At 40.8% G+C, this 17,860-nt stretch overlaps 1 protein-coding gene across 3 annotated transcripts in view; it reads left to right on the top strand.

Moving 5' to 3' along the window:
- RTKN2 (rhotekin 2) overlaps positions 1-15,061 on the top strand; it is a 36,181-nt gene extending 21,120 nt beyond the window's left edge. The window contains exons 10-14 of one of the 3 annotated variants that reach the window (XR_014168804.1): positions 3,144-3,309; positions 4,080-4,187; positions 5,763-6,173; positions 12,954-13,086; positions 14,905-15,020. Coding sequence is in view for 2 of the 3 variants with exons in the window: in XM_081913649.1 (XP_081769775.1) it covers positions 3,144-3,309; positions 4,080-4,187; positions 5,763-6,310 (822 nt within the window). In the remaining variant the exon portion in view is untranslated. Of the gene's footprint in view, positions 1-3,143; positions 3,310-4,079; positions 4,188-5,762; positions 9,020-12,953; positions 13,087-14,904 lie in introns of those variants that run through there. The other 2 variants (XM_081913650.1, XM_081913649.1) reach the window with 2 other exon arrangements.
- The last annotated feature ends 2,799 nt before the right edge of the window (positions 15,062-17,860 follow it).

Below are 17,860 nucleotides of genomic sequence, written 5' to 3' on the forward strand. Positions count from 1 at the left end.
TAGCATACACTGCCACACCTTAAGTTGTTTGTTTAGTCTCTGAGAGACAAGTGTATTCATTATTTCTTAGTCAAAAGTGGGGACAGTACTGTGTCAAAGGACTGACAGTACATTTAGACTTGCGTGTTATGCTGGAGAGAGCTTGTGGGCACTTTAAATAGCATGCTTAATATGCAGTTCCTTGGATACATCCCATCTGTTGCATAATGTATTACCGCTTCAGAAACATACCGACCTATTACTGCTGAAGTTAGCATCTTCCATCACTTAAATAATCAAATGAAGTATAAAATGTCTCTTACTTGAGAATCACTTTTGTTTTATAAATGCATTTGCGGCATAAGATACATAGCAAACACTAAATGAACTTATGTCACTGGGTTGCTTCAAGTTCTAACCTGTCAAATGTAAATCTATTTGACTTAATTTTATACTGGTATCTATGGTTACCTGCATTAATAGGACACAGCATTTATGGATGAATTACTTAATCTCCTATTTTTAGAATGAAAAATTTAAATGAGCAAATTCATCAGATATGCTACAAACAGCTGTGTTTGTATTTCAAACAGCTCCTCCGGTATTTTTTAAAATGTATCCCATCAATAATATTTTGCAGATTTTTCAAAGACTTGTCAGCCCTGGAATTCCGCACCCCTACTCCCATGACAATATATGTGACTTACTTTTCCTAGTTACATATTTAATCTTTACTGGTGTGAACTGACAGACATTCCACAGAAAAGGGGATGTGTGGATGTGTGTTTGAAGTGAAATGGGATTAAATAAGAACAGAGAAGTCCTCCTGTCTATATAACTACAGTAGCAGGTTCCTTGGCTTTATAAAGAGATGGGTTTAATGTCTGTCTTCTTGTGAAGAAGGTTTATTTTTGTTTTTGCAGTGGTGAGATAGTTGGATGACATGACTTATAAAAAAAAAATGTATGTGGCTGAGATAATTAGGTTGCAGTCTTGTTCAATTCAATGTGGTAAATTCGATTGCGATCAATGGGGTATTGGGCATATGAAACCATTTGTGGAATTGCAACCTAATTTTAAATAGGTCTCACAGCATGCATCGCTTAATCAGAATAACTGTTGGCACTCGTGCGTTTCAAGAGACAATGGAGTGTGCCCCTGGGGATGAAGTCCAACCATGCATTAGCAGCACTGAAGTGAACTTCCTGGGGTGTAAGCCTGAGCAGTGTGCTTGGAGGACCTGGCCTGCCCAGATGACAAGACCCACCTCTCAGCCTTACTGATGTGGTCCAAAGGAAAACAGAGCAATATATTTGGCTGCAGGAGTTGTCTTTTAAAGGTGTGTTCTTAACTGAATGTGAAGGTCACACTGGCTGCATAAGAGCACTGCCTTTCTGTGAGAATCTAAATAATGTTTAAATGGTCCAGCTGCGTGGGCAAGGTCTGATCATGTTGGCTCAATCCACAAAATCAATGCAGACTCCAGGGTTGGGGTCCATATTATCAGCTCTCACCTGCATGATTAGGGTGGTGGGTTGTTTTTTTAATTCAGGTAATTCTATTTTAGTCTTCATCTGTGCCACCACACAGCTATTCCCAGAGCAGCTCACAGATCAAAGATTAAAAATATTGTAACCAGAAATACACTAACTAATTGTAAAATAGCAAAACCAGAGCCAAGTAAAAGTAAAAGCTGCTAGTTCAAACAACATCTAAAAAGCCTGCATACATAAAAAAGATATTTTACCTGGCACTGAAAGAGCAATAGTAACTGCCAGGCAATATGCCAAGAGAGGCACTCTGAAGATGGAGGCGATGGAGGCCTCATCACTGAAAGGCCCCACCTGCCTTGCCTCCGACAGTAGGGGAACTCACAGTGGAACCCTTGGAGAACACCTGGGCAGGTCCAAGTGGGAGCAAACAGTTCTTGTAGTACATTGTAAAGAGCATTATCACAGATGGTGTTCCAGTTGTAAAGGAGCTGGTAATGGAAAATGTGTCCAGGCAAGCTGGGTAACTTCTGTGGGAAAATGTTTTATAGCTTTAAACAATCTGTGACCCTCCAAGTGTTGTCGGACTCCAGTATGGGCAATGGTTGGGGATGATAGGAGTTGTAGTTCAGCATCATCTGGAGGGCCACAGGTTAGCCACGCCTGGTCTAAACAGTGACTGAATTCCAGAGTGCAAACGGAGCTGCCCCGCTCCACTCACATTCTCAAGAGTGGCTTTTCAGGTGATAGAATGAGCTGCAGAAGAAATGGATTAAGCAATAAACTTAACTGTGCAAATAGACTCCCCCCCTCCCAATGCTTCTCTGGATACTACTCAGTTTATGTACCTCTTTGGATTTAGTCAGTTTCTCTTGAATAAATCTGTCATTGCAAAATGTAACTGATTGCAAAGAAAGGGGAGGGGGAGAGGAGCTCTAATTGACATCTCAAAATCTCTTGGTTGACAGACCTACTTTTGGAAATCACAGAAAATTAGGTGGCAACAATGCAGTTAGACTTGTAGGTGTACTGGACAGTTTAAAGAGCTCCAGTTTCTCCATTGTTGCTGCAATGTATGTTTAAAATAGCACTGAAGCCAGTTCAGGAAGTGAAACTGGTCTTGGTGTTCTTAACAAGTACAAGACATGAAGACAGAGTAGTTCAAGGATACGCCAGTGAGTAGATGGGAACAACGTACAGGTTACTTGGGGAAAGTTTGTCAGTATGATAATTCAATCAGTTCAGCAAGAGATATCACTTTAATTGATACCGAATGATTTCTCTTACTCTTAATTTAACTGATATGAAATATGCCTCAATTTTCTGAATCTGAGCAATCTAAAAAGCAATCCTGTTTAGAACCATCCAAATGATGTCTCCTCCTGCCCATTATGAAATATGTTCTAAATATGCTCACTTTAATGCATACCTTTTTAATTTGAGTTCTTCTTTAAGCAGAATTAATGTCCATATAGCATCACCTTGAAAATTGCAGTCATGGAACTAAATAGTGCCTAGCTGACAACTGTCAAGTAACCTATTATTTTTCTATTTGATTAAAGTTGTAGTGTGTGTGTGTGTGTGTGTGTGTGTGAGAGAGAGAGAGAGAGAGAGAGAGAGAGAGAGAGAGAGAGAGAACATTATAGTTTCACTTTGTATTTATATAACATTTAGGAAACCAGAATTCGTGCTGTGGATAAAGATACCCCGATGAACTCCAATAACTTTTCTGTTATCAACCCTGAGGCTGGTGAAACTGTGACTCAGATTTTTGCAGTTGAAAGCCGGGAAGACCTTTATAACTGGATGGAAGCTTTCTGGCAGCACTTCTATGACTTCAGTAAGTAGCGCCGTCTCCTTTTGTACAGGAGTGCCTATGTATGTTCAAAGAATGCACTGAACATTTTGAACTCACATTGCATAACAATCCTGTCATTTGCAAGTAGAATAAAATAAAAAAAGCTCTCTGTTCTCCAGCACATTAGGTAGTATGTTCTTCAGAGGAAGAGTAGGAAATCTTTTAACTTTGATAATCTGATCCTTCATTGCTTTATTCCCTTGATATTCTGGAGGCTCGGAAAGAAGACGATTGGGAAACCATCTATTGGGGAAATGTTTCAGTGGGGTGGTATAAAAGTTTCCTGTGTGTTCCTCCCTCCCCCAAATACATCTCATAACTGTTTATACTGCTGAGCAGAGCCTTCTACTGAGGTTTCAGTGAGCCTCTTCTTCCCCTTTCATCACAGTGATTTGCAATAAAATAAATGAATATTTATGTCAAGCTGAAATATCTGACAGTAACACTATTAAGGTATAAATTGTAAAGATTGGGACTTGGTCATGCTGTGAGAATTGATTGTCTTGTTCCCATGTTGGAAGCCTGAGGAATCCTAGCTTACTTTGCCACTGAAAAGGGATAGTACTTGCTTGAGAGATTATGGCATTACTGGAAGCATCCAGATCTTCGTCAGCTAGCAATCTGGAGGAATTGTGAAAGAGTTAATGCAGCATTTATGAAACAGTTCCCGATTTGGGGCATTATTAACCAGATAAAATTACAAAAAGTCGAGTATTTTGACTTCCTCTCATTGCTTTCTGATTTCCTTTTAGGCCAGTGGAAACACTGTTGTGAAGAATTCATGAAAATTGAGATTATGTCACCACGGAAACCACCATTGTTCTTGACGAAAGAGGCTACTTCAGTTTACCAAGATATGAGTAAGTGGAAGATAGCAGTGTATTTGAAGCAACACTGGACACAACCTATTGTGCCTCTGTTTTATAATCTGTGTGGAGGTTGAATCAATTTCTGTTCTTGCATAACTCTCATTCCCCGCCCCCCAGTGAAGGGGGAATCCAACCTTATTCCCCCACCCGAGCCCTCTACATGTTTCCAAAATCTGTTCTCATGGGGTTCTCCAAACCTCGGGAGCAGATTTTGTGGCTGCACACAGGGCTGCCCCATTCAGTTCAACCCTGTGCACAATTAGCTGGATAACTGTTTGGCAGTAACTGATAATTTTGCATGTCATCTGCAGTTGGTAAATTTCTTGTTCTCTAGTTTACTATGTATAATGTTGCAACTGGTTAGATCCATCTTGATCAAGCGCAGACCTGAGAAGCAGAGTGGCTAAGATGCCGTGCAATAAATTGGGGGTTCCTGGTTTGAATTCCATGTCTGCCTTCACTCATACAATCATAGAGTTGTAGAGTTGGAAGGGATCCCAAGGGCCGTCTGGTCCAAACTCCTGCAATGCAGAAATCACAGGTAAAGAATCCCAGACAGATGGCCATCCAATCTCTGTTTAAAATCTTCTAAGGTAAACTGTTCCACTGGTGAACAGCTCTTAATGCTAGAAAGTTCTTCCTAATGTTTAGTTGGAATCTCCTTATCATTTGAATCCATTGCCTTGGTTTTGGCAACTCACTGGGGTGTTGTAGGCAAGGCATTCTCTCCCATTCTCTGATCCCTCATTTGGGTTGTTATATACATGTGAAGTATTATTATTGTTTCTGGATGCTTCTATCCAGCTATATTATAAGAACACCCCATTTGCCTCTGCTGGGAAGGGGATTGGAACCATCTTTCTGATCAGTCTAAAATTACCTTACTCTTCTAGGACATGTTATGAATAAAATTGACTTTGCAGCTGACTAGCAGTAGAAAATAATGGTTTGCTCCCAAGCCCAGCAACAGTTTGTTGACCCCCTGCCCTTGAGGCTGTAAAAATTGTTATATTGATTACTGTGCTGTGCATTGAAACAGTCTCGAAGCAGAGTAATATTTGAACAGTGTTTTAAGTGGCCACAAGTAAATCAAGAGTCAAATATGGAGGTACAGCATGAAAGTTGCATTGTAGTTTTTAAAGAAAACGAGTAATAAACCACACTTATACTCTTCAAAATGAAAGGAGGTTCATGGTAGGCATTGGCATTCAATATAATCTCCCTGCTCCCTGGACAGTGCTAAGAATTCAGTAAAAATTAATGAAGATCCACAATAGTTTAACCTCCTGCTGCTGATTTTACAAGGTAAAGTATTCCACCTAATGAAGCCTGCTGTACAGTGGACAGTAAAGCCATAATTGGCTGCGTTCATAATATTATGGTGTGTGTTTTGTTGATATGTAAAAGTACAGGAATTTCTGCTCCCCAGGACAATTTTAGGGTCTTGTTTTCCATAAAGGTGTGCATGTTTTTATATCGTCGTGGTAAGGTTTAAACACTGGGCTCAACAATGCAGCTAAGTATCAATGTAATAAGAATTTTATGTTGTCTTTTAAAATGTGATAGGCATTGATTCCCCAGTAAAACATGAAGCGTTCCCTGATACAGTGCAACGAAAAGTTGAGGAAGTCAATGGGGAGCTGCCGATTGGCCAACAAGAAGGTTTGCCACCTTCATGGGCAGCCATGTTTGACGGTTCTCACCACATGCTTGTGCAGAAAAGCCTGCTTCCAGGAGCAAAAGAAGAGGCCATAAGCCCTAGTGAAGGGAAGGGCAAGAAGAGAAGAGCACCCCTTCCACCATCTGATAAGCCGCCATACACCACAGGAGCACAGACAATGTCAGATCAATTGGGCAAGGAAAACATCTGGAATAATTCTCCTCATAAGAACAGTTCTTCTGATTCCAGCTCAGCTTCTGTTCCTCACTTCAAACAACCTATTGCAGCTCCCCGCAGACCAACTCCTTGGCAGAAAGGTAACTTCGCTGACAATGAAAATCCTGCCGATTCAGGTACAAAGGTTGATAATAGCGACAAACCCATTCCTGCTCCTAGGCAGAAGTTGGTCAAAGAGATGCTTGAGCCTAGAATCTGTTTTCATTCGCAGGTGTAGGACTGGTGCTTGGTTTGCTCAGAATTACGGGGGCAAAGGGAGTGTTGGCCATGTTCACTATCTGTCTTTCGCCAGAGTTCCTGAAGTGTTAACATATTTATTTTCAACACACAACCAGGTGAACTTGAGATTATAGCAAAGGAAACACCTCTCCTTCCATCCTGTCCCCAAATTGTTGCTTGACATCGCCAGTGTGTAAAGAGATTCCTCAACAACGATACAAATCGGCAGCGTGTTTTTTTTAACGATGGAGAACCTTCTGATAGACTTAAACTGTTCTTTCCCCCCTCCAAAACATCTGTATGATCTTTAATAACTCAACCCATACATTTTCCCCAGATTGCATTTCAAATATCCTATCTCAGATTTACGACAGGTTTTTGAGTAGGCACTTAACTTGAGGAGAATAAAATTATTCCTTGTGTTGTCAGGATTAACCACAGATGCTGTTGGCCTCTGCCCATAGAAGGACCAGTCTCTAGACCCTCACAGCAATAGGAATGTCTTATTTATTTATTTTTTACTCTGGCTCTTCATGAATGGTCTTAGAGTTTGAAGAAAATAAAGTACCTGTAGGCCTGCTTGTTTACCACCCCATCCTCCTGTGAAGCTCTTTTGTTCTTTCCCCCTTCCTCTCTCTTTAATCCCACCCCTGCCCAAGTGACACACAGCTAGAGTTTGTAAGGCGTTTCCCATAGTGCTTCCAAAGTCAGGTGAATTGTGCAGTGTCAGATACGATTTGAAATCCCTGTAGGAGCGACCTGTAATAAAACTCATTCCCTTGCCCATTCCCCCAGGGCTTTGTACTACATTTCTAGTCCGTCAGGATTTCCCAGGTTCTGTAGCTGGGCTTACCTGGTAATTTAAGCATATGCAGAGTCTTCTAGTCTTTCATTTTAAAAACAACAACAACCTTTTATTACTTTATTAGCACAGTGAATAAATATCTCTTAGACTTGCATTTCTTAGATATATTCTCTTTATTTTCCTGGCTTTGTTTGTGCAATAATAATCCTGAATATGAGGTAGCTGTGTATGCGTAAGTGCTGGGCTGAGACAGTAGTCAAGTCCACTGTTCTTAAGACATTTGAAGACCCCCAATGCCAGTTTGGGCTGTTAATATTTTCTGTTGTATTCTAAAATGACAGCATCAGAATTCACTCCTCATTGACGGGTGGGAGAGAAACTTCTTTCTTTAGTATTTTAGATAATAACATTTAGATAACAACCCTACAATTCTGTGATCTATGTCTGAATTGTAGAAAGCAACACACATTCATATCTGTAGGAAAAGAGATTCTGCATTGCAAGCAGAAACTAGGTAGAGGAAATGAACACACATTTTCAAATAAAATTGATTTCCGCTCCCTAGAACAATAAGCTTAAACTGAAACTGAGGATGTGTATAAATTTGAAAGGTGTTTTAAAATTTCTATATATATCTCGGCCTGTTTAAAATCCTAATGTTTTCCTCTTCAAGTGTTTGAATTTGAATGCAAAAATGGCAGCTTCTTTTTAGTTAGACTGGATTGTATGAATTGTGTTAGATTACAAGATTTTACTGTGTGTTAACGTCTTAATGAAATCTGATCAGGTACGGTTTTAACCTATGTATTAGTTCATTTCATTGTGAAGTTGTGTAACATAGAAAGTACATTATGTAGTTTGGAGGAGCTATAATTTCAGGATCACCTGTTTTATTTTTTAGCTACTCTTAGAGGAACAGAATAAAGATAATGTAGCAGAGGGTTAGTATGACATTAATGCTCTCTAATCCCTTAATGAGTATAGCAGAATCCTTTTAATTGGCATATTTCTGTTAGCAGTAGGGGAGTGCCAATTAAGCAATCTTCTCAATTTTAAGACTCTCAGGAATATGCTGAGCTTATTGATATTTGCTTTTTATTCCATGCCTTGAACTACAGATTAGTAATGTGCAAAGCATTCCAAATTCCTACATCTTTATTTGATTAGCAAGCCAAACTAGCACAGTGAAGCTCCATGAAATATGTCCATAGAGGATGCCTTGATTTAGCAAATGCAGTTCTAAAGCATTTGTGACTGTGACTGAACTTGCAAGACAGCTCTTAGCCACAGAGTTTATCCTCTGAAGTTAATTAAATTGAATTTTTATCCACATTGTCAAACCATTGTATCTTCCTATCAGGGGAGGGGCAGCTCCTCATGCAGAAACTGTACAAAATTCGTAGGGAGGAAATCACCTTTTCCTTCTTGATGTATTTTCAGAATCTCAAAACATGGCTGAATGGGAGCAAAATAATGGGCTCCCATTCTTCTTCTTTGGCCATTTGACATGTACACCATCTTGAAAAAAGCAATAGCTTCCCTAAGATTTATAAACATTTAGATCTTTGGAAGTAGCTAGTCCCATTATATAATTAAGGAACAATCTGGGGTGGTGTTACAGTCTAAGCAAAGGGGAGGCGCTGGTGCTCTCATTGCAATCCCTGAAGCTCTACGGACTTCTGGGGCACAGACGATGGGGCAGACTTGCATTTAAAGGCACAGATCTGTCTTTGTAGCTTGGTCCTCAGACGTTACTGTGGGGAGAGCTTAAGTGGTAAGGAGTATCAAGCTTGAATCTGCCACCTCGAACCCTTTCGTAACAGGGAGAGTAGCATCTGATCTAGACTGTAACATCTTTATTTAACCATTGGGATCTCTGTGACCCCTCAGATCGATTCTTGGGGGGAAATGTGGGATTTGGATGCAGCATTTGGGGTGCAGGGAGAGAAAAGAGAAACCCTTGCAACACGGTTTGAGTCAGATGTGACTCCTTCCCTGTGGTGAGGCACTAGGTATGGGGTGCATATGTGCTTGAGATCTCATGCTGGGATTTCTGCCTGATAAACAGCAGTCTCCACAGGCTTACAGAGAGCTTCATGCAAGTGGCATCTTGCTCATGGACCTCAATAGCAAGGAGAGAATAGAGTCCCCAGAATGGCTGGGATCGGAGCTATTCTTCCTCAATTAGAGATGCAATAAACACCCTTAGGTTTTGCACTTCTCACCCAGCTGCCTCCTTGAGGCAGAAAGAATGCCCGGTACCCTGGGAAAGATTGATGTAGCTCCACATCACACAGGCACCATTAAGGCAGTGGCAGAGGCAGTGGCAACCTTCACTTCTCAGGACAAAGGGTGTGTGGATGCAGTTGCAGTTGCGACTGTTGGTCCTTAAAGTGCTAGGTGAGATCGCAGCAAAAAAATCCTTTCCTGGTACTTTGCACGTCCCAGGAACTGAGTGGTGCATCACTGTCATTTCTCCAGAATCAAGAGTGGGAGAAATTCAAGCATGGTTGTAGTAGAGGGAGGGTTTCAGATGTGATTTGCAGGGCTGGTATGAGTCATGTGTGCTTTGGGGCATAGTCTAGTTCATAGCATAAGAGATCAAATTCAATAAATTTCCCTGTAGTGGAATTCTAGTAATTCTTATTCACCATGAGACATGTTCAGATGGAAAACTGACGGTGCATTTTTGCCTGGAAGAGGGATACCCTGGATTTATTTTCATGCCTTTATATGTCTACCAGCCAATGTCCAGCATGAAGTGCCAGAGAAGCAAAGTAGTGCTGCCAACTTCTTCACGCTTTATTATTTTCCCAAACAGCTAATGCCTACAGGTATGATATTGGCTCCAGGGTAGCCTCATTTTGCCCATGTGCAGTTGAGCCAGGGTGTGGGGTGTGTGTGTGTGTGTGTGTGTGTGTGTGTGTGAGAGAGAGAGAGAGAGAGAGAGAGAGAGAGAGAGAGAGAGAGAGAGAGAGAGAGACTTGGATTGCAGGGAACCTGACTTCAAATCTGTGCTCACCCATGAAGCTCAATGGGTGACGTGAGCCCAGTCTCTCTCTCCAAACTTATCTTCACAGGGCAGTTGTGAGAATAAAGTGGGATAATCCTCAAGCACACAACTGCAAGATCATTGGAAAGAGAATGGAATAATAAAAAAAGATAGATAACAATGCTGTCTAATAATCTCTCATACCGTATTGAAAGTTCCTCGATTTGTCTCCCTGCCCCCTTTGATCAAGCTCTTAAGGAATGATTTTACATATGCATGTCCATCACTCACAGTCTTACCCCGCAGTGGCTTACTGCTTGATGACAGCTGAACATGTGAACTGCCCCCATTTCAAAAAGAGACACTCCTCCGTTGTCTCTCGAGACAGGTGGATACCAACCACAACAATATTTGAGATGATTTTATATGAAGGCTTACTCTGCGGGGTTTGACCTGTGTCTTGTTGCTTGATGTTGCACTTGAGCTGAATGTGCATCTCTTAAGTCTCTCTAATTGCAATCAACTTTGAAGTAAGGGGAGGGCTAACTACATTAGCTGTGGAAGTGGAACCTCACCCTGCCTAGAACTTGCAGTTAATCATGCCTCATCACTATTGCATGTGCATACTGTTAATAATGCCTTGGGTACTCTGTTAAAGGTTCAACGATGTAGGTGGAGTTACTATTTCTGTGAGGCTTTTTAAAAAACTTATTTAATTTGTTTACATGTTTTAATTATGTTTGGGAGTAATATGCTTCCATTTTCCACTAATGCTAAGTGGATAGTTTTGTACTTGAAATGCCTGTGGATGACCTGGTAGATAGTGGTTTTGCTGCTAAATGTGTATTGTTTTTTATTCCAAGGTATGTCAGACTTAAAAAAAAAAAAATTATAACAAATGTAGAAACTTAAATATTGTATAAAACGAGTATGAACAATAAACTTCTGTGTTTGTTATAAGACTGGCTGCTGTGTTTCATTGAGCACGTGGATTGATAATATGGACAGATTAGCTACATATGAACAAACTGTATGTCAACGCAAAATAAGAATGGATAAATATGAAGAAATCTGGAATGAATATTTAAGTGATAAGGTGGATAGTGATGGGAAGTAGGGGGAGGAGAGAAAGGTGGGAAAATGTTGTTTATAAAGGTGTAGTCATAGGTATACCAGTGTATTCAAATCTGAATTGTCAAATTTTGTTATTGTTATTATGGTTTTTGTTGTATGTGTCTTTTGCGGTTGATGTTTGTATCGAAAAAATGATTAATTTTTATTTATTTTTTTTTAAAAAAGACTGACTGCTGTGTTGGTCTCCTGGAAAGTGGGAACAGGGAGATCTAAAATGGTGCTCTTTTCTTGGAATAATTGTGTTGATGGAGCAAGGCTTTTTTAAATTTTTATAGCATCCCAGCTTTCCTAATCAATGCAGTTGGCCCAATAAAATACATCATTTTGACTCTGACCTATGGTTTTGTTTTGTTTTCAAGTACATTTATAGAATTATAAATCATGCTTCTCTGACCTTTTATGAAATAAAAGAACTATTTTGGGCTTAGCTAATTTCTTAAACTGAACAATCTGCTGAGTAGATCCCCTGGGCTAGAACTGAAGAGTAAACAGTATGTTGGCCTCGCTGTAACAACAAGGCAAAGAGATAAAGCTATCCAATAGTAAATGTTAATTACATTTCTAATAGTCTGACTATAAGCCATTATGGTGCTAAAAAAGGGAAATATTCATAAAAGTAATTGGACATATTATGTAAACTGACATTCATTTCACTTTAGCATACTTCAGTGAGCACAATATTCTCTGGCTGTTCTGCTGTTTTCTAAATTCTCCAAGGTACGCAAAGGGGCATTGAACAAATAAGCATTTCATATAATTTAGCCAGGGTTTTAAATTTTTATCCTGCCTTTTAGATTTGCTACAATTGAATGGTTAAGTGTGGTGTGTGTGTTTGTGTGTATCCCTGAAGAATATATATATATCCCTGAAGATGATGGGCTTGGGTCTGGATGGTTCTTGTGCTCAGAAAAAGTTAAACAGCTATAATAATTTGGGGGTACTTAATCTTTTGCTGAGCTGCATATACATCAGTTGTGTTTCCTTCATAACATGTTTAGTTGCCCCAAATTAGGATTCCCAGATACATAGATGTTTGTGTGTGTGTGTGTGTGTGTGTGTGTGTGTGTGTGATCACTGCATATTTGTTGCAGAAAATCCTGGCATACACACAGGAAATACATTTGCCACCTAACATGTGAGCCAGGCAATTAGAACAGGCATCTGAGCACTTCTTTGGGGGGTAGGGAGTTGTCAACAGTGAACTATGATCCCCCCCCCCCCGTTAATTTTCTTGGACTCAAAGGGCAGAAACTGCTGTTTGCTGTATGAAATACTTCAAATGCCTCTGCTCTTTTAAAGCCAAACACAGACATAGTATATTTTTGCCCAATTATCATCAACGAACTGTAATAAACTGTTACAAGAAGCTTGGCAGATACTTCAATCTTGGGGAAACTTGATTGATTTATGAGTTTATGAAGAATGCTGAAGTATGATGGATTGATTTTTTTTTTAAAAAATAGTGCTCTGGAAGTCAGTGCAGATGAGTGATTTAATGAAAATCACATTGCGAGCAAAGTTGCGGCAGTTTGCTTCAAGGGATTATACTGAAACAAGATAGGATAATATCTTAATATAACCACTACCAAATGGACATAATTGAGATCTCCCATATGCGCAATATGCACATGAAGATCTGTCTGCGAAACATCGCCATAAATTGCTTTTACTCCATGAAAAATAATCTTTGAACATTTTTTTTATATCAAGACAGCTATCAAAATGTTTATATACCTTCAAAAGAAAAATAAGCCTACCAATGAGGACAACATGTCTGCTTCTAAAAGCTGATATTTGCTATTGACCTGATGATAAAGCAAGATTCTGAAACTCTTGATTTAAGGTAGATCAAAGTTAGCACCTGTCCTGACTACTTGGCATAGGGTGTACTGAATGGAGGCCGTTGCTTTACACATTACCGTAGAAGGCAACAAGGCTTCAAGATGCAATAAAGTATGTGCCCACACTACATAAGCCAGAGAAACAGGCTGTGAGCAATTGTGTCCACTTGTGGTTTGGCTCCCCACAGTATCTTTTCATGGAGCATCTGTGGTGAAAGGCAACTAGCTACCTCACAGGCAAAATCAGACACACATTCCACGGTGTACTTCCTTCTGCTGGAGCCATTAAGCACCTTAAATCACAATCACGGGCTTTGATTTATTCTCTAAGGCTTTAGTTTCTGCCTGAGCCACCTACTTCAGAGCCAATCTCATGCATGTCTATTTGGAAGCAAACTCCATTGAATTCAATGGGGCTTACACTTCCATAACTGTAGTGGACCCTAGTTTCTATTTGATAGAATAAAATTTCCATATTCACTACCTTCATTAAAAACATACACACCAAATTAGGAGTTTTATTTATTTTTATTTACTGCAATTTATTTAAGACTGTCCAGTAATATTGTTTAAAGCTGTGTTTATGTTATATTACCAGCTGGACCAAAGACTCACATGTATCATTAGCAGTGCCCTGACCACTCGGAAGGTAACTACCCAGTCTGTATAATCACCAGGGCTACAGAATTCCTTTGTATGGTGAAAGACTATGCATGCCAGGTCCTTGTAGCGTATGTTACAGGAAGTTGTGGTGGAGGAGGGACATGTGGGCTTCTTCCTACATGAAGGGACTTCCTAGTCCTGTAGGAGCTGATCAGATGTAAGCCCAGCCACCCCAATTCCATGGTAGCACCTCCAGAAGGGAGGAAATTCATGGGGCAATGGAAAATGTTTTGTGTGCTGCTCTCGTCCCCCAGTCAGATAAACTGACGAGGGCTTGCAATGGCATGGACTTATGGGTCTCAGCAGCACTAATATTGCAAGACCCAGGATTTAAAGGTCTCGCAAGATTTTGAAGCAAGATTTCTGGGACCTTATAAACAGCCTCACACATGGTAAGCCTCAATTGGGCTTCCACAAGTAAAGCACGATACCAATAGCATCTCCCTCCCTCCCCACCCCCATTTTACTGGAAATCTAACAAAGTTGTGGCTATTTTGCTCCAGCACTGTGGCCTCCTTAGTTGTCATCTGTACAGTGTCTGTGTGTTATGTCTGGTTCAAACAGAATATGCAAGTGATGTATGTTCTATGTTGTGACCGTACTTTTGTTTTTCTCAAGCCCTTGGGATGACATAGAGTAAAAAAATATATCAATAAGCCTTGACTACCTTAACAACAGCACAAATGTAGGTTGCTCGTGCTCCTGTTTATCAGGTTAAGGCTAAGAGGAAGGATTTGAACCCAGTTCCGTTGTCTTCAGATATGTATTTGTACAGCATCCTTGGCCATCTGTGTTTCTTACAAGCTAATGAAAATCCCTGGGAGCTGTTGAATGCTATTCTTAGACAAAACCTCATTATCTGGATTTCTGTACCATTGAAAGCATACAGATCACCCTGGAGAAGCTAATGGATGTAAATAAATCCACACCAATTAAGATGGTAAAAGAAAGAGAGTAATATGAAAGATCTTGTGTTCTCAAATGTGCTCTGTAACTGAATAGGGGTTTTTTCATATAGGCTACATTGTTAAAGGAGTAATGTCATAATATAGCTCCACTCCGCCATTGCAAAGGAAATCAAAAACAATATAGCACGAAATAAGGTGTAATGGACCTCTTCTGTTAACAAGGACCTAATACAATTATTTTCCCCACAGGCATCATTGACAAGCCACACCTTTGTTCTCAATTGCTTCTCCCTAGTTATGCATGTTATGAGAAAATGGCTAGGAGAGAGGTTTTTCTCCTTTTCTCATAGACTAGAACCCAGGACCATCTAATACAGCTGAAGGTGGAAAATTCAGGACAGGTAAGAGGAAGTACTTCTTTGTAACTAAACTATAGAATTGGTTCCTGCCAGATGTAGTGACAAACATCTAGTTGGGTAGCTTTGAAAGAGAATTGGACTAATTCATGAACTAATTCTAGGCATCATAGCTATGTGTTGCCTCCACTGTCAGAGGCAGTATGCTGGCAATCACGTGGAGAGATGTGCTGTTGCATTTGGGCCCTGTTTGTGGTTCACAAACCAACTGCTTGGCCAATGTGCAGAGCCGACCCACCCTTGAGGTTGGGTGAAGCAGCCACCTGAGATGGCGGGCAATGCAAGAGGCAAACTCTCCACTGGTGCTATGCCCATTCCACTGCTTCCGCTGCCACCAGAGAAGCAATCCAGGTAAGGGAGGTTTCGGCAATGGTAGAGAGGCACAGCATTCTGCCACTTAGCTTTGCCCTGCTGGTTTCTCTGCGCCCCTAGCGGCAGAGGGAGACCACCAGCAAAGCTCTCTGGAATGCCTCCCTCTTGCCAAGCTGGTGTTCCAGGCGCCCTTGCTTTGCCACCTCCCAGTGGCGAGGTTGCATTTCCTTGAGGGAAAGGTACCAAGCCATCTCTGGCCGCCCCTGTCAATGTGAGAACAGGATGGCCTCGATGGTTTTTGGCCTGATCCTGCAGCGATGTTCTTATTTTCTTATTACTTTAGGATACAACCCATTATAAGTAGTTGTGCGGGGGACTTATTGGGGCCAGAAAATATCATAAATATGAAAAATATTGCAGGTGACGCAGTCTGTGGAAGTCTGCTGGGGTAGAAGGTCTTCTGAAGTCTCTTTCTCGAGGTCTTTGAAACCCAGAATTATATCCCACTCCCTGCTTGCTTGGTCCCTGGCTCAGTCCAATGCTACGCTACAGGTATGTGGGCAACCGTTTTCTGGCCAAATACATTGGTTTTATTTATAGGCAAAGCGGGCAAGAATTGGCACTCAATAGACAAAGAGAAGAGGAAATGGCCACCGGGCAACAGCTTTTTCTACCAGCCCTAGGAGCCTTCAGAACAGAGCTGCAGCCATGGGTATTATGTGTGTGTCTCTTTTGGTGAACTGAGTGGAAGACTATGAACCACAGGAATTCAACAGTGCTTTATTTTCCGTTGTAAGGTTGCTAAAGTTGTCAGTATTGCCTTGTGGATTATGAGTGCTGTAATGCTTTGTGAATCTTATGAGACGACTTTCTTGTGGTTGTGCTGTTTAGCTTATTCTTTTCATTGTTTTGTTAATAGTGTTTACAGTGTTTTATAGAAGGTTGTTTTATTGGTGATTTGTAATTGTTTTACTGTTGATTCCATGCTTTGATAAACCACAAGCAAGTACGAAGCCACTATTCTATCTGAGAAGCTATCACTGATTTTTAAGTGATGCACTGGAGTGAAGGTTAAGGGTGCTGTGCAACCCAAGACATATCTAATCTGATGTGAACCCCATTGACTTCAGTGGGGCTTCCTTTCTCCAGGGGAGCGGGTATATGATCCCAGCCCAAGTTCCATTGATCTCGGAAAAACCTACCGTATTTTTCGCTCTATAAGATGTACCAGACCATAAGACACACCTAGTTTTTGGAGGAGGAAAACAAGAAAAAAATATTCTGAATCTCAGAAGCCAGAACAACAAGAGGGATCGCAGCAGCAATCCCTCTTGCTGTTCTGGCTTCTGGGATAGCTGTGCAGCCTGCATTCGCCCCATAAGACGCACACATATTTCCCCTTACTTTTTAGGAGGGAAAAAGTGAGACTTATAGAGCAAAAAATACGGTAAGCACATGGGACTGGTTTTGTGCCTTATTTTGTGTGCTCATCCTGCTCCACAACGCCATCTTATATCACAGCAAAGTTTTCCTTTCCTTTCCCCACTTCCATGCTGTATATAAGAAGCAATTGCTCAGCTGCTTGGAATGATGGGCTGTGCATTTTTCAAAGGCATTACTTAACTCAGAAGAGATACAGTTTAAGTATCTTTATGGATATCTCATTTCTTATGAATTTTTCAATAGGAGATAAAATGAGGTAATGTGCAATGGAGAGAGGAAGCTGTGGGCTTTTTTGTAGTTGTTGTTACTTCTCCCTTTTCAAATGGTTTTGTTTTGTTTTTAAAAATCTGTCATTTGCAGGAAAAACACCATGTTTAATATTCAAAATCTTGTGGCTTGAAAGAACCTTTTCTTCCCCTCTCAAACTCTATTTTGTTCTGCCTATGTAACCCGGGAACTTGGATAATTTCAACCTCGGTTAAAGCCCTTGTAGCTAACTAAAATGAAGCTTGTTAAGAGGTCAGCAATGATAAAAGGGGGATAATGGTCACATGTTATTTACTAAACAGATTCCTGTGTACACATTACTGCTTTCTCTGGCTCCATTCTGTTCCCAGCACTGGTGATTGAAGCCAAGGTACACATGCCGTTAGCCACAATCCATAGGTATCCTGTAGCTTCTGGAGAATCTTTTCTGTTTGATGGGCTTCCATCAAAGGAGCTTCCATCCAGTTAGAAAATGGAAGCCATTGCTGAACCGGGGTGCATACATTTCAGGCAGGTGATACGCAAGTGCAGATGACAACTTCAGTCAACTGAAGTTTGGTGCAGGGAAACAAAGCGGTTAACGTGCATCAGGTGCTGACATCCCTGCCCCCCGTCTGGTTCTACAGCCACTTGATTTAGCCTGGCAAATAAAAGTGAACCTTCCCTCTAGGATGCTTGGGTCATCTTTTGCACCAGGGTGGAGCTCCTCTTCACTCCAAATGTATCACAAATGCATCAAATTGCCGTTTTGTGGTCAATATGGTGTC

The sequence above is a fragment of the Podarcis melisellensis genome, assembly GCF_964234715.1.
Source record: "Podarcis melisellensis genome assembly, chromosome: 5".
Classification (NCBI taxonomy): Eukaryota; Metazoa; Chordata; class Lepidosauria; order Squamata; family Lacertidae; genus Podarcis; species Podarcis melisellensis.